Source organism: the organism of the source record quoted next, unplaced genomic scaffold, assembly GCF_019419815.1.
Source record: "Pyrus x bretschneideri cultivar Hongxiangsu unplaced genomic scaffold, Pyrus_bretschneideri_v1 Contig17, whole genome shotgun sequence".
NCBI lineage: Eukaryota > Viridiplantae > Streptophyta > Magnoliopsida > Rosales > Rosaceae > Pyrus > Pyrus x bretschneideri.
This window is the reverse complement of record NW_025999468.1, coordinates 3,197,313-3,221,290: the sequence shown is the minus strand read 5'-3', so window position 1 is coordinate 3,221,290 and position 23,978 is coordinate 3,197,313. Positions and strand designations below refer to the sequence as shown.

General features: G+C 36.8%; 3 protein-coding genes across 3 annotated transcripts; 2 read left to right on the top strand and 1 right to left on the bottom strand.

The window, feature by feature from the left end:
- Positions 1-548: 548 nt before the first annotated feature.
- LOC103962669 (zinc-finger homeodomain protein 2) lies at positions 549-2,917 on the top strand. The gene is made up of 2 exons (XM_048581416.1): positions 549-1,637; positions 2,494-2,917. Exons 1-2 carry the CDS (start codon positions 836-838, stop codon positions 2,550-2,552), a joined length of 861 nt encoding a protein of 286 aa, XP_048437373.1. The 5' UTR covers positions 549-835; the 3' UTR covers positions 2,553-2,917.
- Positions 2,918-6,824: 3,907 nt separating this feature from the next.
- Positions 6,825-10,721, bottom strand: LOC125475942 (GEM-like protein 1). Its single transcript, XM_048581415.1, has 4 exons — positions 10,302-10,721; positions 10,086-10,187; positions 9,379-9,650; positions 6,825-7,335 (listed from the first exon to the last, which is right to left on the bottom strand). The coding sequence occupies exons 1-4, from the start codon at positions 10,630-10,632 to the stop codon at positions 7,144-7,146; spliced, it is 897 nt and encodes a 298-aa protein (XP_048437372.1). The 5' UTR covers positions 10,633-10,721; the 3' UTR covers positions 6,825-7,143.
- Positions 10,722-15,783: 5,062 nt separating this feature from the next.
- LOC125475941 (transport inhibitor response 1-like protein) lies at positions 15,784-18,251 on the top strand. Its single transcript, XM_048581414.1, has 3 exons — positions 15,784-16,436; positions 16,757-17,258; positions 17,336-18,251. Exons 1-3 carry the CDS (start codon positions 15,811-15,813, stop codon positions 18,104-18,106), a joined length of 1,899 nt encoding a protein of 632 aa, XP_048437371.1. The 5' UTR covers positions 15,784-15,810; the 3' UTR covers positions 18,107-18,251.
- Positions 18,252-23,978: the final 5,727 nt, after the last annotated feature.

Below are 23,978 nucleotides of genomic sequence, written 5' to 3'. Positions count from 1 at the left end.
TGGGGCGCAAGTAATCAATTTAAAACACACTTATTCTACATCTGCTATACTGAAATAGCAGTGGCACGCCTAAGCATTTTGTTAGTTTGATTGCAAGTCTTAAGGCCTACACCTAACGGCCCACAAATGCACCTTTCAGAACTAACTTCAAACTCTTATTGCAGCACACAAGACAAGCAAGAGCCAGACTACCAAACATACACATCCAAAGTGCCAATCCCTTGGGAAGCTGTACTGAGGTCCATAGACCCTTTCCAAAGAAATCTTTGCCTAAACAGGATGTCTAATTCTTACATATAATAATCAAACGAAAGTAACTTAAAGTAAATGAAGGAGGCAAACTTAAGTTTCGTCAAGTTGGCTAAAGTAGTGTGTTTTCTCTGCATCTAACTCAATTCAGTTTTTATAATTTAAATAAATTTAATATATTCTTCCATTGTTTGTAAACAGAAAAAAACAAAACAAGAAATGTGAATGAAAGGGAAATATTTGGAGGAGGACTGGGGAATTGATGGCCACATTCTCCAGCCTCTTATCTTCTTCTCCATAAAAAAAGTACCCATGACAAGATAACAAAAAAGTAAAAGAAAATTAACAGTATTTGAAATAAAAAAAATCTAAATAATATTAATTACTATTATGTAATACATAACACTTGGATGTAATACAAACCAACATTTAGCAGTAGTCATTTACATTTGTCTGTCTCCGGTTGAGGAAGCTTTATTGTTGGTGTTGATCGTCATCTTTATTAGTTCATTGGGTTCACCAGCAACCATGTAGATCTTCACTTCTCCTTAAGAATTCAGAGAAGAGAGAGGGAGGGAGAGAGAGAATGGAATTTGATGAGCACGAAGAGCAAGACGAGGAGATGGAGATGCAGGCGGCGCCACCGGGTTACGCCTCTGTTGCAGAGAGTTCCAGGCCCAAAATGGGGCCCGCCGGCGAGGAGACCGTCTCCAGTTCTCGAAAAAGGGGGACTGCCGCAGCACCCAATTCCACCACCACCACTACCCTAGCCACCATGGTCAGGTACAGGGAATGCCTCAAGAACCACGCCGTCAGCATCGGCGGTCACGCCCTCGACGGCTGTGGCGAGTTTCTCTCTGCGGGGGATGAGGGCACCATCGACGCCCTAAAATGTGCCGCCTGCAACTGCCACCGCAACTTCCACCGCAAGGAGTCCGAGGGCGAGTTAATTCATCACCACCAGGGTGCCGGTGGGTCCCACCAGCTTCACCACCACCACCATCAGCATCAATTCTCCTCAGGCTACTGTCGCCCACCGCCACCGCCTTCTGGCTACCTGATCACCTCGCCGCACGCAAGGCCTACACTAGCCTTGCCTGCGGCATCCATCGGCGGCGGCGGAGGGTCTCATAGTAGGGAAGAGGGAGAGGACGTGTCGAATCCAAGTTCGAGTGGCGGTGGAGGCGGAGGAGGATTTGGGATGAGTAAGAAGAGACACCGGACAAAGTTCACGCAGGAGCAGAAGGAGAAGATGTTGGAGTTTGCGGAGAAAGTTGGGTGGAGGATTCAGAAACACGACGAGGCGGCGATTGAGGAGTTTTGCGGAGAGACTGGAGTGAAGCGCCATGTGCTCAAGGTTTGGATGCACAACAACAAGCACACTCTTGGTAAGAAATTAGTGCCCTAATTAACCAAATTTTATTTGATTTAATGCCTACTTGGCTTGGCTAAGTAGCTAGCTCAGCGAGAAAGAAATGTTGCAGTGTTCTAATTACCCAGTTAATTAATCAAATTATGTTCGTGTTATGATTAATCTTTAGCTTTAGCACCCTTAACTCATGATCATGCAAGTACAATGATGATTTTTCTTAATCTAGTGTTAATTAATGATGATTTAATTAACTTGCTAAGCTTAGTTAATTAGATAGGGTTTCATCACTCGATTTTAACAAAAATAGGTTTTCATCTAAATTTCCTTCTTCTGATTAATTTGTGTGATTAACATCTGGGTGCTAATTAGTTAACATATAAACTGATTAAGACCACATTAATTTTTTGACATGTTTTGCTCATTGCAGCTTGTTCTCACTGAGATATAACGTTTGCCCTAAAAACCCAAAACTGGAATGCTGTTTCTTTCAACTGGAATTGCGTTTTAGGGCAGTTTTTCTATTTCGAGTAAAAATAGAAAAATGGAGAAAACCAATAGAAGAGGGAAAGCTTATGATCATTTAAACTAAACCGGGTTCTGATTAATTAACTAATTAATTAGTTAGTTCCCACTAATCACATGATTAAAGACCCAGAAAATTTCATAAACTCTAATCGAAACGTGTAATAAGCATGCAAAGCAAAGCTGAAAACTGCTCTCACTTTGTTTTGTTTATTAATTTAATTTATTATTCTGGATTACTTTCTGCGTTTTGGGTTTTTGGAAGTTCATCCACATTTGTCAATCTTATCCTTATTTTCTTCCATGATCACCGCCTTATCTTAGCTTGACCCTCTCTCTATCTCTCATATTAATTTTGGCTCAACCTTCATATTGCATTAGTCTGTGGACACTTCCATCTCAAAACTGAAACAAGATGATAAAATTTCACCTATTTTTGAGCTTACCGGACACATGTGATCTCATCAACTGGATTTGTTTTCATTTATCTACTTTCTTTTTGAAAAAGAAAAGGAAATTCCTTTGGTGCTTTCCTATTTTCGAAAAACTAATTATAAGCATGTAACGGCCACATGATGTAGTATGCTGCGACGTGGTGTGTATATGTAAGTCTTCATTTCTATAACACGCGTATTGGACCACATTTTTGTTCTACTTGGTCGTGTATGTTTGTTGTTTTGTTTAGCTTATCTTTTACGCGTAGTGTTATAATCTCTTTCTTTTTTTTCCCTAGTTATGAATGATGAATAAATTTATTTATTTGTGAGAAGACAATATTAATTCTTATGTGTGAATCAGTGTATAGTGTAAAAAATCGTTTGTACTAAGAGGATTTTCATACTCTTAATTTGTCTCAATTAATAATGATCAAAATCCTCGTCGCTAGTAACCTAGAAAAAAGGGGTTTCATTTTCACAAGTCTTGCACTACGCCCGTACGATTTTAATCAATTGGATAAAATACACATCAACTAATTATTGGTCTAGTAATAATTTCCTTTACATTGTGAGAAGAAATATGTAGTTTAAATAACCCCACCCACATTGATAAAAATAAAATTTGAGGAAATGATCCATAAATTTTTTGGTTTTTACTTTAAGAGGAAAAATAACTATTTCTTTACCAAATAGAAGAAAGGGTTAATCGTTTCGCATGGAACAACATTAATGGATGCTCGTGGAAAGCCTCAGAGGCTATGGAATATATGATGGATGGATGATTATCTTAACATGTATTTTATGTTTTCTCTGATTAATTTTAGCAATTCAATCTCAAGTTCCTAATTGATTTGTTCACGATAACCAAGAATCTGGTCGACGAAATTAAGTTGCATGAACAACTGAACAAGTACATTCCCTACCATGGTCGCATGGGAAGCACTTACCCTTTTTCGAAAAAGTGAAGATCATTACACTCAGAAAACTCCCGCTTGTCCCTCTACAAAAATTACACATCCTATAGGAGAGTTACATAAACAATTACACGTCCTATATTACTGTAATAAATTTCGATTATCGTAGCTAGCATTTGATCTTCTTAAATAATTGGTCAATTTCTTGACAGTAGCAAACTACTATCTTCCAGTTTGTAGTACCTTTTTTTTTTTTTTTTTTTTGAGTTCTTCGATATTTTTACACTAGAAAGAAGGGAAGTTCAGCTAAATCATACAATGGGCAGCCTAATTTAGTATCGAATTTGTTATCCACAAGATTCAAACCTAAAACCTCTCACTTATAAAATGAATACTACCAGACCGTAGTACTGAGTGACTCCAGTTTATAGTGCTTAACTAAAGAGAGTACTATCTATGTAAGCTTCATTTACGGCATCACCATCCTCAAGAGCCAGCATAATCATTAGATCAGAGTCACAATATAGCATATATATATATTGAACAATCTTGAAAAATAATAATTCAAAACTATACATATATGTACCTTTAAATAAGATATACATCGGTAGTTTAGTTGACAAATAAGTATGACATTTTTTGAAATGTGGGCAATCTCGTTGGTATTGTTAATACTACGAACTTAAAATTGTCAATATGTGATGGATATGACTGTTGATATATATGTTGTAGATATTGTGTCTGCAAATGTTCTTCATTAGAACGTAGAAGAATTGTTTATATATTGAAATATCTTTTGAAGTTGTATCTAAAAAATAAATGATTTAGAACGTAAAATCACATCCTCGACAAAACACTAATAATATATATCTTTAATTTACTACACAATTAATGGAGTGGTAATGGTAATGGTGAAGATACATGGAAAAGAAATAGTTACGTAATTAGTGGAGTGGAGGATTGAAGGTGTTGGAAAAATTATGTAAGCTCGTGTTGCTGCTGCTTTATTCTAAACAGGTGGCCTCTCTATCCAAGGATCTGATCACAAAATACAAATGGGACTGACATTACAACTAATATATTTGTGTGAGTGAAGTGCCGATTTAGTCCTTAAACTATCACCTCAATAAAAATTAGGTCCTTGAATTATTTTTTCGGTAAAATAAGTCCTTAAAATCATTAAAAATTGCTAATTCCACCTCTACTATTATATTCAAAGCTATTTTATCCAATTTTTTGTCAACTTAAGTCACTTGACATACTTTAGAGTGTAATACCATTATTTTCTCACCTATAAGCCCTTAACATTTCATATAGGTTGTGAATCTAACATCTAATTTACCCTCCAAAGTTAACTTACACTATTTCGTGATGAAAAACTACCAATTTGCCCTCCAATGTGTATCACATGCAAGTAACATAAATTAAATTGACGAAAAATTGAATATAGTAGCTTCGAATATAATATTAGGGACGTAATTGGTAGATTTTTATAACTCAATGACTGATTTTTCTGAAAAATAGTTTAGGAACCTAATTTTCACTGAGGTAATAATTCAAGGACTAGATTGGCAGTTCACCTTATCTGTTTATATCGGTTGTAAATATAGATGAGTAACATCATTGTACGTATTTTTGTTTGTAGTAAAAGAAGGATAATTTTCCAATAACTAAAGTGCGCATCCACACATTACTGATTCCTGATTTTTGATACATGTACGCTCAATTATGAGACTGTGCATGAATTAATGGCTATAAATTATTCGGGTGCAACCGAAAAATGAGTTTTATAAGGTTCCATTTTACCTTAAGAAATGACTTATATTTTCAATCAAGTAATTTCTTGATTTCTTGGAGAACATCAAACTTAAGCGTTGTTTGGTATTGCTTTTGCCACTATCATCACCACCACTATTGTCATTGTTGTTGTTGCTATAACCCCTATACTCACCTCTGCTTCTATTATGCTTTTACATTGCTATTCATACTCGTATAATTTTGCAAAATACAGTTTACCAAACACCTAATTGCTTTATTTTATAGTTAATTATTCTAAAAACATAATTGAAGCAGTTTTTTAAGTGATCAATGATAATGTAGCTTACATACACATTATCCAAATTGAATCGCACCTACATGTAACAGGCTATATACACATGTCTTCCCAAAAGATGCGAACTGAAATTTGAACATGGTAAAGATAAATAATGATAACCCCTTAAATTACAAGCCTGTTGTTTTCTTGTGCATTTCTAAAGGCCTCAATTGTGGTTGCTCATTCCATAACCACAATTCTACAATGCCTCTGTCTTCAGAGAATCAGAGCAGTTTATACAATTGTGGAAAGATATTACTTATGGGTAGTGATGTCAACACGCCTTTTTTTTTACTTTGAGCATATCTTCTGATATTCTTGACGGTTAATTTTTTTTTAATTGTTAAATCTAACTGTTACCAAATTGGAGGGGTGTGTATGAGGTGAAATCATTGTCCTGTCTGATTATTTGATCTCCAATTAGTATTACTGATTTCTGTATTTGTACTATCTCCCACATATATTGGTGGAATCTATTTTTATTAAATAGATGATACAAATATGTGATAATTATAGCATTACTTAAAAAAGAATATACTAGATTATGTAAATTATAAACCATCGTAGGTAAGTTCTTATATTAGAGAGCAGCTTATATGACACAGGTTCTCTATCACCGCGTGATCCATGCTAATGACACAACACCATGTAAGCAGAAACTTATATGTGGTATTATATCTTTGACATAAAACGTCATCGTGATGGTGTACCCGCACCATGAAAGTCCCCTGATTGGGCAAATAATGGACCCTTACAAGCTACATTGGTCCATCTTCAAATTCTTTCTGATCAAGCTATGGGCTAGAGCTTGAGCCCAAGTGTAGGTGTACGTCTTGCAGGTGCAGGAGTAGGCCTGGGTCAATACATGATGTAGTTTTTTGGAAAAATCGACCTAATGGACCAGTCCAGACTAGGCCCTATATTCTAAAGCTATACTCTTTTTTTTAATTTTCTTTTCAACAAAAGATATTATCTACACCAAAAAAGAAGGGGTAGCCTTAACCTCATAATGAACTGTAATAAAATGATTCAAATTCTCCTTTGGCAAAAATCGAAGAAGGGGTAGCCTTAACCTCATAATGAACTATAATAAAGTGATTCAAATTCTCCTTTGGCGAAAACCGAACCTTAACTCTCACTTATAAGTGAAAAAGAATATCACTAAACCGTAGTACTAAGTAACAATCTTCTTCCTCGCTTGGTAATTTTATAGAAAACAAAATTGCTCACATTCGGAATATGCAAGTTTTCTCGTTGATTGACACCACATTCGCAACAAAGTTATAGTCTGAAAATATCATGTATACAGTCACAAATGTCATTTACAACAAATATAGACTCCACTAAAACCTCCGACGTCCCAAATACCATCAATCGCTACAACGGAAAAGTAAAGTTGCAATCTGTGGGTTCCGACAAGAAATATAGCACAGCAATTCCACCAACCGAACAAAAATACATACACCATCCACATTATAGCTCATGGATTCCATATTCCTAAGGATAATTCATCTCCGTACATGTTTTGCCAACATGATTTCCTGTTGCTTACACTCATACGCTGTGGGGATGAGGATGCGGCTGCAGCGCTTCTTGAAGATGTTTCACAGCACTATCGTAGTGCACAAAGCTCATGAACCAAAACTCATGGTTGTCAACAGAGACGACCTGGATGTACTTTTCAGCTGCTTTCACTTTGCTCGTTGATGGATTGACTGCCTTCAGCTGATGTAATGGAATAATCACCTACATATGACAAGGAATCAAACCAGATTATGTTGATAGCTAACAGAGACATTTTAACGTATAAACAGTAACTCAACTACTGAAAACTAACCGGATGAAAGAAAAAAAATAGAGCAATTAGTGGGATCATAATAGTCTTTAAAATGATGAATAAATAATAAAATATAGAGTTTCGGTTTCACTACTTGTAGGTTGTAACACTTAAATAAGAAACCACGGCATTTTACGTATTTAAAATGCTTCACCAATCAGACGGTTTGGCTTTATAATGATATATAGATAGGACATGGACATGCAAAAAAATATGTGTCAAAGAAATAGCTGGCTTGTTAAAAGTATATTTGGAAAAAGATTTTGTGTCAAAAAAAAAAACAGATCTTCTCTCTTAAAAGGATTGTCAAAGTGCACCATCTACATTAACGACGACAATAACCAGGATTTGGTTGTTACAAAACAAGCATGGGTTCAGCAGCAATTAGACAATTAAAGGGAAGAAATCAAAATATAGGATCGTTCTCAATACAAGATTTTCAAGATCTTCTATTTACCCATTACCTTGCTTGGCCAACACTTTCAAATTTCAATTAATATATAAATCCTTTCATCCTCTGTTCAATGTTGAGGAAGGTAACAATCTTTAAAGTCTTTAAGCCTTTCCACCTACTAATATCACTCGAGTATAACCTAGAGGAAGGATCATTTTAGCTGTATTCTTCCTATTGCGTGTTCTTTGTCACATCATTCTTAACGACAGCCTTGTCATGTCAAAAATTTCTGCATTCAAGTATATCAAAATATAACTAGGTACCTCACGACTAAATTGTTAATGTATATAAAAAATAAAGATCAACCAACATATCATACTCCCAAACTAAAGTTATAGTTCCTATAATACCAAGTTCAAATATTTGAATCCCCTCACCGAGATTGACCCATTAAAGTCAGCACCACACCAAAACCTTCAAACAATAGCTACGTATCTCAAAAGAATCATTCATTACCAACCCACTAATAGTTTCCAAAAGAATAAATGCAATCAGGCTTTTAATGACCAGAAATCATCATAAGGAAATGATAGTAGTATACAACCTGACCATATGTATTGTGATAGACATAATAAGTAAAACCATTTTAGCAAAGATTAAACTCAGAACTGGGGATATATTGCTCACAAGGTCAAAGTTACACAAGCACTAAGCTAAATTATGGTTGGGGGGGGGGGGGGGGGGGGGGGGGGGGGGGGGGGTGGGGGTGTTGGGGTGGGTGGGGGTGGGGTTGGGTTGGGGGGTGGTGGCCTGGCTATATAAATTAGTATATGCCACACTACCTACTTGTGTGTAACATTTGGTCAACCCAAGTCACTCAACTTGAAATCAATTCTGACACATCGCCTTCCACCATTCGGTCAATTGGCCTTCAAAAGAGGGTGATGTCAATGGTTGAGCCAAATCACCACAAAATTCGAAAACTACAAAGTTCTTTGTTTATGTTTTCCTTCTTTTGACTCAACTAGCCCATAACTGGAATACATAATTGGAGGCAATTACTACTACAATATAACAAGAAACCTATAGATTACATGTACCTATCCCTGAGGTTAAGTGGAATTACAGAAACCGCCCTCCTACTTTTGAGAAATTAAATTAATCTACGAAAAAAGCTGATCCCTCATATTTTTATCATGACCTATCTTTCAGAATCTCAGATTAAACGCACCATGGAAGTGAAATCTCTATTTTCAATTAAAACCTACCTCAGCATTCAAACTGTCTCAGCAGTAAATTTTATTTCAGAGTCTTAGACCTACCAAAACACAAGAGAAGAGTCTAATTTCTAAAATTGAGCGGAAGTTACTAACCTCAAGAGGTTAGGTAACTTACTCTATTTTATAAATATCAAATCATGTAATATGAAAGTTAAAAATCTGAGAGAAATTCAAACTGCACTATCACCATTTGGAAGCATAAACGGCTCCTAAGTCATAACTCCAAAAAGGCGACAATTGGTTCAAAAGCATAGGCAAACAGAAGTAATCCAATATACCTTATAATAGCTCCACTCAGTCCGGTCACCAACTGTGTATGAAAGGGGATCGTCACTGCAAAATGCAAGCTTAGCTGATGACAAATATAAAATTCCCATTACCGGGCCAGCTGATGTGGATAGGTAGCAAGCAAATGTCTTTAGAAGTTGCTCCTCTGGGACAGTCTCAAAATTGTGTCGAAAGATCTTCTCATAACCACCTTCTGCAAGTACTTTTGTGCTCTGAGCAATTCTTGTCACAGCGGCATCAGCAAAACTGGGTCCCGTTTTCACTAGTTCAGGAAAGCAGCAGTACATGCATTATGTCTCACAAATACAACAGCAGAAAGTTTACTATGAATTCAGTACATGATGATGATGCCAATGATGAAGTCGGTAGCAAAAACAATCCAGAGGCAAAATCCTAACTCCAACGATACTCCAACTAAAAGCACACATATTGAACCCATTCCTGATTCCCAACTCCCAACACGCAAAATTGACACCAATCCTTCTACCAAACAGGAATGCTTCGCATAGCAATGTCATGCAATTGCTTAACCATGTTGGAACAACACAAAGACCGCCATTAACAGCATACTAGACATAACATTTGCTCGTGGCAATGAATTACATCGGCTAATACAGAATTCTAGAGCATGCACAAGACAATTGTCATTGCGAATTCACATTCAAAACGTTCAAAATAACCAGAATTGAATACTTACAGTGTTGCCACATGTTGCCAGCAAGATCCTCGGCCTTCTTGGTGGCCTCCGCAGCCTTCTTTCCCCATTTTCCGAGAGCATCTTTCACTGAATCCATCGATTCTAATACCCACAACAAACAATACGACACAACAACATTCACAAATTCATCATTTCAACAGCAAAAACCCTAACTTATCAAAGAATTGAACGCACAAGTGTTGGTTGGTTACTCACTCTTGACGGAGGAGGGGGGAGGCGGCGCAGGAGTGGCGACGTAGGGATTGGACTCCGCCGGCATGGAGGTGGCGGCGTCGCCGGGGATCGGAGCGCGAGCCTCGGCTTGAACCACCGGTGGCGGAACAGGGGGCTGCACCGGCGGGCCCTCCGACTTCGGGGGCGGAGGCGTTTCGGAGGCGATGGAGACGGAGGTCCAAGTTTCGGAGTAGGGAGGCGGAGCGACGTCGTTGAGATCGACCTTAGGGTATGGAGCGTAGTGTTCGGAGTGAGATGGCGGTGGCGGGTGATCAGGTGCAGGCGGTGCTGCTGCCACCTTGTGGTCGGTCATTTTGTAGTGATTGGGACAATGAAAACTTTGTCGTGTTTGGGAATTCAAACGGCTTGTTCGGCGGCGGAGTCTGCGAGAAGACAACTGGTGCGAAGAGATTAATTTGGGATTTTGGATTTTGAATTTTGAATTTTGGATTTTGGATTTTGGATTTGGACAGTTTGTAAAGAGGGGAATTTGCACAGTCCATTTTGTAGTCAAATAGTCAATAGGCCCAAATCTTGACAAGTCATGGCCGAAAAGGTAATTTTATCCTAACAAGGCAACGTATCTTTTTCTTTTTCTTCCGCTAGTTCACTCCATTCCTGTGTATTTTTTGTTTGAAATTATCTCTCATGCTATGAATCTTCTCTATGGTCTTACTTTTTCAGTAACATGTTGGGATTGTGATGTCATTTCATTAACCTTCCTTATGACTTAGTTCACATGACCACCTCGGTTCACCTATTTCAATTCAAGCTCCAAATTCAAATACGAAAAATAATTACTCACCCCAACAAGTTCATTACTAGAAACTTGTCAATTATGAAATTAAAGTTCATGGAAGAAATTGGCCCGTTATAAAGTTTAGGGGGTAATCGGCTGAAATTAAATTTCAAGAAAAAATTAACCAATTATAAAAGTTCAAAAGAAAAAATTGACTAATTATAAAAAGTCAACAAATTTACGAGGCTTAATGGGCCATGACCAGTTTTGAACCACATTTCTTGGCTGGACATCGGAGAGGTGAAGTTGCCATAAGCTATTCCATGCAGGGTTGACATAGTGCATTGGTGAATGATGTTTCTGCAGACATGAAGTGGCCGCAAGGTAAACCACATAGATCCCATTTTCGGCAAGAACATGTGTGTTTGTTCAAATCAACTACATAATCTGCCACTCTTAGATGTCTAATTTCAAACTTTCCTCCACCTGCAGCATAGGCAATCCATGAGCCACAACCCTGGGTGTTTTTTTCTTTCCAAAATCTTCATTCTTGGTCCAACAGATAAGATGACGAATTTACCGTCAAATCTAACGGGAAAGTGGATGAAATTTTCTCAAATCTAATAGTAAGGGGTTAATTAGCTGATTTAAAATAGTTCAAGGGTCAATTTACTAAAAATCGCTCAGATGATCAATTCAACTGACTCAATAATTTAAAGAATCAAACGACATTTTATACATTCAATTTTTAAGTATGCACTCAGTATGGAGGGATCACCATGTTGTCCCAATGTATGAGCACTTAAATAAGTCCCAATGTTCACCAAAGAAGATCCAAACTTTATGATCCAACAACTCTTCCAGTAGGAACAACCATGTAGAGCAGTGCCCAGTCTTAAACAAGTTAGAAATCCTCTTGCGACCTACGTATCTTTGTGACCGTATATAAAGAACTATGTTGATTTAAATAGGTCTCCACTTGACTTTACAAAGTACATTACCTAATGTTACTACATGAGAGAGGATCCTCGTCGAATTCTTTTTGTGAGGATTCTAGGGATCATTCAATCACATCCATTCATTATACATTGTGCAGTCAAATTTTGTCAGGTACTGTTTATATTCAATTTTAAATATAAAAAAAAATTACAATGATTTTGACCCACGATATACGATAAACAGATATTAATTGAAGATCCCAGAATCCTCAAAAATAGGATCCAGCAAGTATCCTCACTTGTTACGACATTATCAACAATTGACAAGTTGTCCAACACTTTAAGATGTGATTATTAATACCAAATCAGTTCTCCAAAAAAAAAAATATATCATTAACGTAATCTACTTTTTTAGTGAAGTTTGTAACTAAAAAACATGCTAATAAAGTGTTTGGCTCAACAGCAATTAGGATCATTAAAAGGCCTCTAAAAGAAAAAAGGCCTATAATCTCTGCAGTAACCTTTAACTTAACTAACAGAGACGAATGTTTGACATTATATCGAATCTATAAGTTGATGTATGACATTATATTAAATCCGTAAATTGATATATGACATTATAATATTTAAAAGGTGAAATATGAATTTACTATGTGAACTAAAATTAATGCGGTAAAATGTTATTTTTCCAAAAAAATCACAAATAATTAAATAAATAAAAAGACAAAGATGTTACACATAAGACAAGAGTTAAAGGGACAAATGATAGTCGCAACCTAAGCAACTGTACTTCCTTTACCAAAAAAAAAAAAAAACCGTATTTCAAGCTTAATAAAAATAAAGATTACAATTCTCTCATTTCCTCTTTTCATCTATTTTCATCTTCTCTTCTCACATTCTTTATTTTGTCTTTTTCTTTCTATAAAATAATTAATATAAGATGTTAACGCATCTTAACCGTGATCATTCAAACAGAAAGGGAGGGAAAAAAAAAAAAAAGAGGAGATAATCCTACTCCGAAAAAGAAAGAGACTGATAGAATTCACTTGCAATTCCATCCACTTTTTTTATTAGTTAATTTTTATAATATTTTGCTACGAAGGAAAATAGAATAAATGAAATGAAACTTTAACGAAAAATTCCTGATACTGTTTACTTTAATGAAAAATTATATTTTTACTCTAAAAATTTAATCCTGGTATTATTCACTTACAACATATTTTTATCTTTTTTGTTAAAACTCAAAATTTTCAAATCATTTTCATTAGTTTTCTTAAAAAAAAAAATAAGAGAGTAAAGAGAGTTGGCAGTTTACTGACGCGAATATACTGCGCGTGCATATAACGCCAAACAGTTGTATTTTCTACCTTTCGTTTCGTCAGCCTTTTCTCAAAAGCAGCCCCTGAAGGAGCTCCAGGGAAATACAACTGTTCACTCCTTTTTGATTGGACCGTGCCTTCACTTTCTTAGAGAAAGCGTACGTACTGACAGAAACCTTTTCTTTTTCTAATTGTGGATGTAACTCATGTAAAATTTCTTATCTTAATAAGATTTTTCTTTTGTCCTATAGTTCTATATTATGAAGAATGATACTTGACTAGACGAGCCCTCCTACTCAAAATTTTTCGTATTTTATCCATAGATCTTCTTGGGATAGAAATGTAAAAGTATTACGAATTATCTATCTATTTGCTACAATTGATTCACTTAACGACCTTAGTTTTGATTCAGCTTTTTTTCAAAGATTTTTATAAAATGATATGAATGGTTCCAATTATAAGTACTTTTTTTTTTTTTTGCAAAAGATAATAAAATAAAGTCTTAGTAACTTGCTTACTTTCATTGACAAATAAATGCGATAATTTGAAGTATTCCTTTAGATACTCCAGTTTAATATCTCTTTGCGAGCGGGAAAGCTAATTTTTCTCGAGGCGTTTGCTACTCCAGTTTATTCTCATTTGTACATGAAACTTTGGTCTCTAATTAGTGTTGACTAGTGTGATTGTTTCAGCTTTCAACTTTGATCACTTATAATTAGTTTATCGTTGGGATTTTCTTGGTAATTTTACTAACTGGTTTAACGGATTTTAGTTAACGAGAGACATATATAAATATTGGAATTGGATCCTCTCCTGAGCACAAGCTTAGGATCCTGCTGACCAGCCCACGTGAGCCATTGGATCGGTTACAATTATTGTAACTTTTAGATGAATCCCTTATTTGCAGCCGTTGGATCAAAATTCAATAGCTCACGTGTTGGTCAGGAGGATCATGAGCTTGTGCTCAGGAAAGGATCTAATTCGATAAATATTCAATCAGTTTTAATAACGTCAGGCTAAGTTAACTCCCACTTGTTGATTGTCACCAAGTTCAAGTTAATTCGCACTTGTTTTAAAGGTTATATAAACCACAAGTTAAAACCAATTATTTCTTCTTGTTGCTTATTTGTTGTTTCCTTTAGCTTTTTCATATGGGAAAAGGATCCGATCCTTTTCCTAGGGATTTGAGGGATCCCGTGATTATATCCGTTCATTATACATCGTACGGTCAGAAATTATTTGAAATTTAAAATTAAATATAAATAATACCTAACGAAAATTGACCGCATGATGTACGATGAACAACCATAATCATGGAATCCTTTTCCTTTCATATGGTTGGTAAAATCAATTCATGTTTAAGTTATTTATTTTTAAGTATCGAATTACATATTATAATGTGGGAGCTACAATATTTTAACTCTTCAATCTATATGCAAGGGAAGTCAAACCAATTTATTCAGCTTAGGGTTGACGAGTCGGAAGTAATTTATTCATCTACTTCTTGTCTTTTATAGTAGTTTGATTAAGTGTAATACTTATGTATAGAAGTCAGGCAGCCTGAGTTTAATATTGATATTACATTTAAATTTTCTGACTTACTATAAAATTGTGATTTTTATATGAGTTCAAAATATTGGTGTCACACTCACTTTTTCTAACATTTTATAAAAAATATTAATATAAATGTATTTAAAATTCACCGTTGACGAAAATCAAATCTAAAACTTCTTGAATTAAAATATTAGTAAATCGTAATATAAACCAAGCTTAAACCTACTACCAATGTAAGTAAAAGTAAGCAGTGAGAAAGGAACAGTACACAAATTTACTGACCAAAAGGGAGTTGTCCACAAATTTACTGACCAAAAGGGGGTTGTCCACAAATTTACACGAAATGTTAGGGAGAAAATAGCAAAAGAAAAAGGAAGAGGAAAGAAAGAAGGAGATACTAATCCTAGAAGAAAAAGAAAAGGAGAGAAAAAAGACAAGGATTGTAAAGGGCAAAAACCCCAAATAATGGAGGAGGAGAAGTGTGGAGAGCCATTGGATGGGATGGATAGTACAGATAAAAGAGAGAGAAACAAGAGAGAGAAAGCATGGAGAATCCCAATGCTCAGAGAGACACTGAGACACAGACAGCATAGCCATAGCCCTACTGTTCACTCTCCCCCTGTGACCAATTAATTGTTAAATTAATCCCAACCCATCATCTCCATTTCTCTGCAGATCACTCACACCCACCTCTCTATCCTTCTCTCTCTCTCTCTCTCCTCTTTCTCTCATCAAATCAAAACCCCCAAATCCAATTCACTCCTCCATCAGAGCCCCATAACGTGATCTGATTTAAAAATTCACCAAAAAAGATTCGATTTTTGATATTTTTAGTTGATCAAAAACCCACAACTCAAATCACCATCCCAGTTTCAGAGATTGTTAAGAGAGAGAGAGGAGAGAGAGGAGAGAGGAGAGAGAAGTGACAAGGAAGGGCTTTTATGGTTGAGGACCCATCAATCCCTTCATCCTCCTCATCCCAAATGTCCGAGGATGACGACCGATCTCCGTCCTTGGATCTCATCGACGGTCCAATCCCCTCCACCAAGTCCCGCAACTGCTCCGGAGTTTCTGTGTCCGGCGGCGGCACCTCCGTCGAGTACACCGTCCCCTATCCGGACCAAGTCCTTGAGAATGTTCTCGAAAACGTCCTCTGCTTCCTCACCTCCCGCCGCGACCGCAGCGCCGCCTCATTGGTCTGCAAGTCCTGGTACCGCGCGGAAGCCCTCACCCGATCCGAGCTCTTCATCGGCAACTGCTACGCCGTCTCTCCCCGCCGGGCCACGGCCCGGTTCACCCGGGTCCTGGCCGTGACCATCAAGGGCAAGCCCCGGTTCGCCGATTTCAACCTCATGCCGGCCAATTGGGGGGCCCACTTGGCGCCGTGGGTGTCCTCCATGGCCAAGGCGTACCCGTGGCTCGAGAAGCTCTGCCTGAAGCGGATGTCCGTGACGGATGACGATCTTGCCCTCTTGGCTGAGTCGTTTGCTGGGTTCAAGGAGCTCGTCCTGGTTTGCTGCGATGGGTTCGGGACCAGTGGGCTCGCCGTCGTCGTTAGCAAGTGCAGGTACTTTTGCTAATTTCGTTATTAGTTTCATATCAATTTCTTAATTAAGTTTTTATTAGTGTAAACAATGGTGGGTTAGTTCCGTGAAATGGATTTTAATTGGGGTTTGAGTAGAAAGGTTGAAGCTTTAATGGGTATTATTGTTTGGATCTGATTAGTGTTTTTAGATCTATTTCGGGCTTCTGGGTTTGTTTGGATAAACTGCTTTGTCTTTTTTCCATATGAAGCATTTGAATCAATGAAGTGCCTAGATGATGTGAATTTGCAGTGGGGAATCGAATAGTGGGGTTAATGTGTGTATGTGTGTGTGTATTCTGCAGACAGCTTAGAGTGCTTGATCTGACCGAAACCGAAGTTATGGACGATGATGTGGATTGGATATGTTGTTTTCCAGAGAGTCAAACGTTTCTCGAATCTCTGATGTTCGATTGTGTGGAATGCCACATAAATTTCGAGGCATTGGAGAAGCTAGTGGCTAGGTCACCTTCCCTGAAGAAACTGAGGTTGAACCGCCATGTTTCAATTGGGCAGCTATACCGCCTGATGGTCCGAGCTCCTCAACTGACGCACTTAGGAACGGGCTCGTTCAATTTATCTGAGGGCATGGCTCAGGGTGATCAAGAACTGGATTATGTCTCTGCTTTTGCTGCTTGCAAATCCTTAGTTTGTCTCTCTGGGTTCCGGGAGATCTTGCTGGATTACATTCCTGCAATTTACCCTGTCTGTAGTAATCTTACCTCTTTGAACTTGAGCTATGCGAACATCACTGCGGAACAACTTAAACCAGCCATATCCCAATGCCACAAACTCCAGTCTTTTTGGGTATGTGTTCTGTGGATTAATGCGTAAACACTGGAGATAATTGACTTTTGAAGCTTAATATGGATATCTTTGTGCAGGTACTCGATTCAATATGTGATGAAGGACTTAAGGCAGTGGCTACAACTTGCAAGGAACTGCGTGAGCTTCGGGTTTTTCCTGTTAATGCTCAGGAGGATGCGGAGGGCCCTGTTTCTGAGGTGGGCTTCGAAGCAATTTCTGAGGGTTGTAGAAAACTGCGGTCTATTTTATACTTCTGTCAGCGAATGACAAATGCAGCTGTAATAGCAATGTCAAAGAATTGCTCAGAGCTTGTGGTGTTTCGTCTTTGTATAATGGGGCGCCGCCGGCCTGACCATGTTACTGGTGAACCTATGGATGAAGGTTTCGGAGCAATAGTTATGAACTGTAAGAAGCTCACCCGCCTTGCTGTGTCGGGCTTATTGACTGATCGAGCATTCAGCTACATTGGAAAATATGGAAAGTTGGTTCGAACCCTTTCAGTTGCCTTTGCCGGTGATAGTGACTTAGGGCTTAAATACGTGCTTGAGGGCTGCCATAAATTGCAAAAGCTTGAAATAAGGGACAGCCCATTTGGGGATACAGCATTGTGTTCTGGTTTGCACCACTATTACAATATGAGATTCCTTTGGATGTCTTCGTGTTCACTAACACGCCAAGGTTGTTGGGCGATTGCTCGAGAACTGCCTCGCCTCGTGGTGGAAGTGATGAAGAGTAATGAAGGGGAGGAAGAGGGTGATAATTTTGATACGCTATACATGTACCGATCCCTTGAGGGTCCCAGGGATGATATTCCGCAATTTGTTGAAATCCTGAGACCTGGCATTTAGCTTGAAGATGTTTCATCTCTTACTGTGGTGGCATCTGAGCACGTTAAACACTTGTTTGTTGGGGGAAAAACGTTCTGCGGGTGACTTTTATATAACCCGTGAGATGGTTCCTGCAGTGGCTTTTGATTCTTTGAACGAAGGTGAGTAAACAACTTACAGTCCTGTGCTGGGGCTGTTGCAATGACGATCAGGTGCCACAATTGCAATGGCATTCACAGCACTATCTGACTGCATTTCTTCTCGGCTTTGGTTCTTCCCAGACTCAGAGGAGGTGTGCAGATGCTGTGGATCAATGGCTCTGCAATGTATTGGATTACCCAAATGTTGTATTGGTACGCTTCTAAATTTCATGTTTGTTTTTGCTTCCATATTCATTTGATCATAAACAAAGGCTACCGGAGGGGGTGAAGGGAGGGTTGATTAGAGACTCACAAGCTATCGCATCTTCAGAGGAATCGGGGAAATGGAAGATAGGTCTTGAAGCGGACGACCGGACAGATTAAATTTACACGCTCCTCCCCTGCGCCGCCGGTAGAGAAGTAAAGGAAGAGAGAGCTTAGTCTGTTTATTTTGATTCAAATGGTAGTTTATTTTTTAAGCTGTAGACTGATACAATCTTATCTCATTCTCTCTCTCTCTCTCTCTCTCTCTCTCTGCAGTTTCAAAGTGTTTGTTTCTTTCAGATGTGTTGTTGTAGTATCTGACTCTTGAATTTATTATTGTTATTATTAGCAAATGTTGATCATCTGGTTAATAAATGCATAAATATGCATGGGACCATATCCTTGCCTATTTTTTTCCTTGGGCTCTGGAATGATCAATTGGCACTGAAATAAATCCTTAATGATTTTCTGGATTCAAGAAACCCGCCACAAAAGATACGAGTTGATATCAGCTACCGCCGGTCGGTGGATACCGCAGAATGAGCAACCTGGTCCTGAGACCTCAGGTGCAGGGGAAAAACCCTAATCAATAAAAATTGCTGTGCTTACAAAAGTTTTCAGGTCCATTTTTGGGTACGAGTAAAACCTGTATATAGTTAAGAGTGGGGCCCTTCATCTGATGACTTGTCACACCCCCGTGATTGCGTTACAAAGCAGCCAACTCTAATGACTTCACAAACTCCTCCTTCTCTCCCCATCTCATAATTAAAAGAAAAAAAAAAAAATTTAAAAGAAAAAAAAAAAAAAATTTATCTGCCCTCTTTGTTGTTTCCATCAAGCAATATGGTATCGCGAAGATTGTTTGAAAAGACGGATTATTTGGTAGCGGGATTTCCTAAGACAAACCTATAACAAAAGGCAAGTGGTTTCCCTCTCTGCTTTTTAACCTGGTCTCATGAATCGTGGTCATTCTGATAGACGACGGACAATCCATGAGGGTGGATTGGGGGGTCTAATTGCTTCGGATAAGCGGGTGTCATGTATGGGCGCTTATCCACAATGCATATGGTGGGCATAGTCGCTGACAAAGAATGAAAGGATGATAACCTTTGCTTTTTGATTGTATCATTCCTTCTAAGTTTGCTTTTATTTTTCCTTTTTTCCATCAACCATCCTTGTCCCCAGAGAAAAAGTGAAGACCCCCAAAAAAAAAAAAAAAAAAAAAAAAAAAAGCCTGATAGAGACCTTACACAAGGACGATGAGCGACATATCAATCAATCTTAGCCGTTCATTACATAAAATGACCCCTTGTGATTGAGCCGACTCACCTACTTGCACACATCAAACCCCCTCATTTTTATCTAAATACAAAACTTCACCAAATTAAATGGCCCTCGAACACAACCCCATTTGCTTAGCACATGCATTATACTGTTTGCTTAACACACCCGCACATTATTAATATGTGGTTGCAGTGGGAAGCTCCGCTTTTTTAGAGAATGACATACATAAAACTGATTTATCGATAAGTAATGTTTTGAATTAATCATACATTGCTATATATACGACATTGAACGCCACAAACAGCACAATGACAGTAACATATAAGTTATTCTCCCTTCTTCGGAACTGACTGGTGGAGGGATGCGTAGATCAAAAGGGTGACCCACAAAACTGGTGATTAAGTATGTGGTCACGTGTATGGCATAAGAGCTTGCTGGAATACCATTTATTATTATTTAACCAATTAATTAAACACATAAATAATGAAGGTTACAACCTATTAATATAATCATGCATTTAAAGGAGTGGTCGGAAGGCAGAGAAGCAGAGAAGCCTAACGGACAAAACAACTAATATGTAATTGGCTGGTGTTTGAATCCAGTGTGTCAAGTGGTAGTGGGGTGTGCTCTTGTTCTCTTCTGATGGAAAAATTAAAAATTAAAATAAAATAAAATAAAATAAAAGTCGGTGAAGCCAAAGGAATTAGGGTTTTTCTTAGTTTTTAATTTTTTATAATTATTTTTATTTAATTTTATAATTTTAACTTTATTTGTGTTAAGCACATTCATGGCTGAACTAAGCACGAGGTCAACCACTAAACTTTATTTGTGACAAATCTTATTTTATTTTTTTGCTTTTGTAGTTTGCCCACCATGCTTTTCTTGATTGAACCTCTTCCGTCACCCTAATTAGTGAATCTCTTAAGAATAATCAATAAGTTTAAACATTTGGTCCCATGATCGTATGATATGTGCTATGGAGATTACAGTACACACCGTCGTCAGACACTTCGTTTGGTAAGCACAGGAAGAGCAACTCGACTCTTTTTTTAGTGCATATAAGGTCTGCTAATTCTCTAATGTGAAATCCGCAATCTCAACACTATTAATATGGATACTAGATATATGTGGTGCATTGGTTGATAGAAATTATAGGACACAATCTGAAACCAAATTGAGTATTATCTCAAATATCCGACTCCTAATTTCGTAATAACATGAATGAGTTTCTACTTAACCAAATTTATCAGACGTGTTTAAAATATCGGTATAGGTGGAAATATCAAAATGTAAATTATATAATCATGGATATATCAATATAGATATAAGCTACATTCGATGGAAATTATGGAATTTGCAATAAGGTGGCTATATCAACTCCTTCAGATTTAGTCAAAATCATAGAAACAATTTTCCAAAAAAATAAAAAAATAAAAAATAAATAAAAAATTTGAAATCTAAGATAGGTTTTGGCAAAATTTTTGTAGTGAATTGGTGAATTCATAAATATTCATTGATTTTCCTATATCTCACCGATATAAAGTGAAGTTTGCATTTCATCCCTTCCATATCGATTCTTAATTTTTCGAATATTTGGACAAAAATATCAAAAATTTCGTGAATAGCTTAAACACTGATCAAACGTGAGTTAGCTAATTTTGTGATTAATATATGTTCTTATTAAAGATCTAAAGTATGGCAATATAATTTTTGAACGGAGGCAGATTGTCTGCCTTCCTATTTGGTGCCCTTCTCATTCCCTCCTATTTTGTGCGGTCACAGTTAAGTCACGTCAACATTTTATATTGATTTTTTTATAAAGATAATAAGACAAAAAGCTATAGGAATATAAAATATTGACGTGACTTAACTATGACCGTACAAATAAAAAAGGATGGTAAGGGTATCCAAACAGAAGGGATCTGCCTCCTTTTTGATCAGGCATGTCTGCTACGGCTAGGGTTTTAATTAGTAAGATAACCTTAAGCTATTCAGCTATGAGTTTTCCGAGAGGCTTCAAGTTGTAAATTACTTTCAATATAATTAAACTTGAACTTTGGATCCAATCATGGGGTTGATAATTTAATTTTTATATAACATTTTTATAATATTAAAGGGTATGGTCTTTTTAAATTTTAATATTTAACGTTGCGTTTGCCGACATCTTAGCTGATGAACTAAAACTCGATTATTTATTGCTTTTGAATGACAACTAAATTGTATTAAAATCTTAAAATTGGGGTTTGGTATAAAATTAAGTGATAAACAAATTAGGGTGGATCGGTGAGGGTTTGTTTGGCAAATCCCTTTTCACATGCAACGTGTTATGTAACAAAATTAAATTAGTAAAGCCAGTAAGACGCAGACAGCGGCCGAACCAAACATGGCATATGCTGCTGCTAAATAAATAGTAAGAGGTGGAAGCCAAATCCAAAGTCCAAGTGAAGGAATAGATGTTTAACCAATCCTCTTTGAAATTGTGTGAGCTTGTGTGAGCATATCAATCAAATACAAACAAATCTATGTTTTGATGTAAACCTAATTTTTGGCTGATGTGGTTTAGTTATCGAACTATATAGAAACAATTGAATAAAATTTGTAAAAGTATTACGAACCGTCAATGTATTTGTTACAATAGATTGACTAAACTACCTTAGTTTTAATTTATTTTTTACAAACATGATCTTTACAGAGTGATTCATAAGATAAACGGTTGTGATGATGATAAACACAAAGCTCTATAATTCGAACACGAAAAGTTTGATTAGGAATTTATACTCATATTTGAGTGTCAATCCATATGTAATTATCAGAACATATTGCAGTACTTGGATGCAGCCATGCATGCATGCACATTTAGATACTAAAACTTCAATATGCGAATAAGAAGCTAGCTACTAATTAGATAGAGACTACATAAAAAAATCCGCACGGATGATTTAATGAAATAAAAAAAAAAGATGACAATAGAGAACGTTAAGTTCAAACGTTATAGGTTTAATTTTTTTTTTAAAAGAAAAAATATAGATTTACCTAATAAATTGAAGGAACTTTGGATGCGGTCTCTAGTTTATTTAGGAGTGTTTTGAATTGAAAAATTAATTAGGAGCTTAATAAGGGTGTGAGTATTAAAACATAAATCAATTACTAATTTTTATTTAAAAAGTTATGTAACTTAAATATAACTTCATTAATACATTAATACTAGGGATTTCGTTTAAAATCTGAAAACTAATAAGGTCCCAATTAAGAACATTAGTAACAAGAGACCGGATACTAATTTACACTAAATTTAACTTGTGTGCGATTCTATGCAAGTAAATTTATCTCATGAATTTGTATTAAGAGACCAATGAAGTTGGTTGTAGAGAGTTTTTTTGGGGTTACCGAGGACAAGAGACTCGAGTCCAAGGTATATAGATCGGTTTTCCCTCTTTTTTATTTGTTTTTTTTTTTTTTTTTTTGTCGTCTCTGCGGGACATTAACCTATTGAATATATGAACAAAAAATATCATTTCCATCGCCCATTAATTGCATTTTTGACCCAATAAAGTGGTGCATAACTATCTAAAGAGTACTAAATTATTTGATGGTATAAATACGCATTTGATAAGTCATTTGTAAATTTTTCGTACTCAATAGGTTAATGTACTTTTGAAGGAGGTTGAAGCACCAAATTTAAAGTTGGCATTTTCCAAAAAGCAAAAGGGTTAATCTCTATTACGGGTTAAACTTCAGTTATATTTCTCTCAAAAAAGATTGTGGAATCATATAGTAAAAAAGAAGAAAATGAAAAGAAAGAAAGTGGATTGACATCCTGCAATAATTCACAAGCAAATGTACACATTGGCACTAATTAAAATTCCAAAAAAGAACAAGCCAGGTCAAATTGTTAACTACTAATATTCCTATGCTGCTCATAAAAAAGGTCATAGTACATGGATGGATTGAGATTTACTCTAGATATCTGTGTCCGGAGTCCGCAGACTGAGAGATTCGGACCACTCAAGTTCCATCATGCGGTTTTCATTAACTCATCTCATTGGCAAACTTCACTAAAATTTAAAAACTTGAACGGCCTAGATCTCTTTCTCCCTCTCTTGAGCAGTCCGAATATATCGATCCTCGGACTCTAAACATAGATATCTAGAATGAATCTCAATCCAGGATACATAGCATAATACATCTGAAACTAAACAACATAT

Bases quoted from the DNA above. Each gene is read 5' to 3' on its own strand.
- LOC103962669 (XM_048581416.1), top strand. From the start codon at position 836: ATGGAATTTGATGAGCACGAAGAGCAAGACGAGGAGATGGAGATGCAG. The intron at 1,638-2,493 runs GTAAGAAATTAG...TATCTCTCATAT, and splicing joins CAACAACAAGCACACTCTTG to TAATTTTGGCTCAACCTTCA.
- LOC125475941 (XM_048581414.1), top strand. From the start codon at position 15,811: ATGGTTGAGGACCCATCAATCCCTTCATCCTCCTCATCCCAAATGTCC. The intron at 16,437-16,756 runs GTACTTTTGCTA...TGTATTCTGCAG, and splicing joins GTCGTCGTTAGCAAGTGCAG to ACAGCTTAGAGTGCTTGATC. The intron at 17,259-17,335 runs GTATGTGTTCTG...ATCTTTGTGCAG, and splicing joins ACAAACTCCAGTCTTTTTGG to GTACTCGATTCAATATGTGA.
- LOC125475942 (XM_048581415.1), bottom strand. From the start codon at position 10,632: ATGACCGACCACAAGGTGGCAGCAGCACCGCCTGCACCTGATCACCCG. The intron at 10,188-10,301 runs GTGAGTAACCAA...TGTGGGTATTAG, and splicing joins TCCCCCCTCCTCCGTCAAGA to AATCGATGGATTCAGTGAAA. The intron at 7,336-9,378 runs GTATATTGGATT...TGTCATATGTAG, and splicing joins CTGAGTGGAGCTATTATAAG to GTGATTATTCCATTACATCA.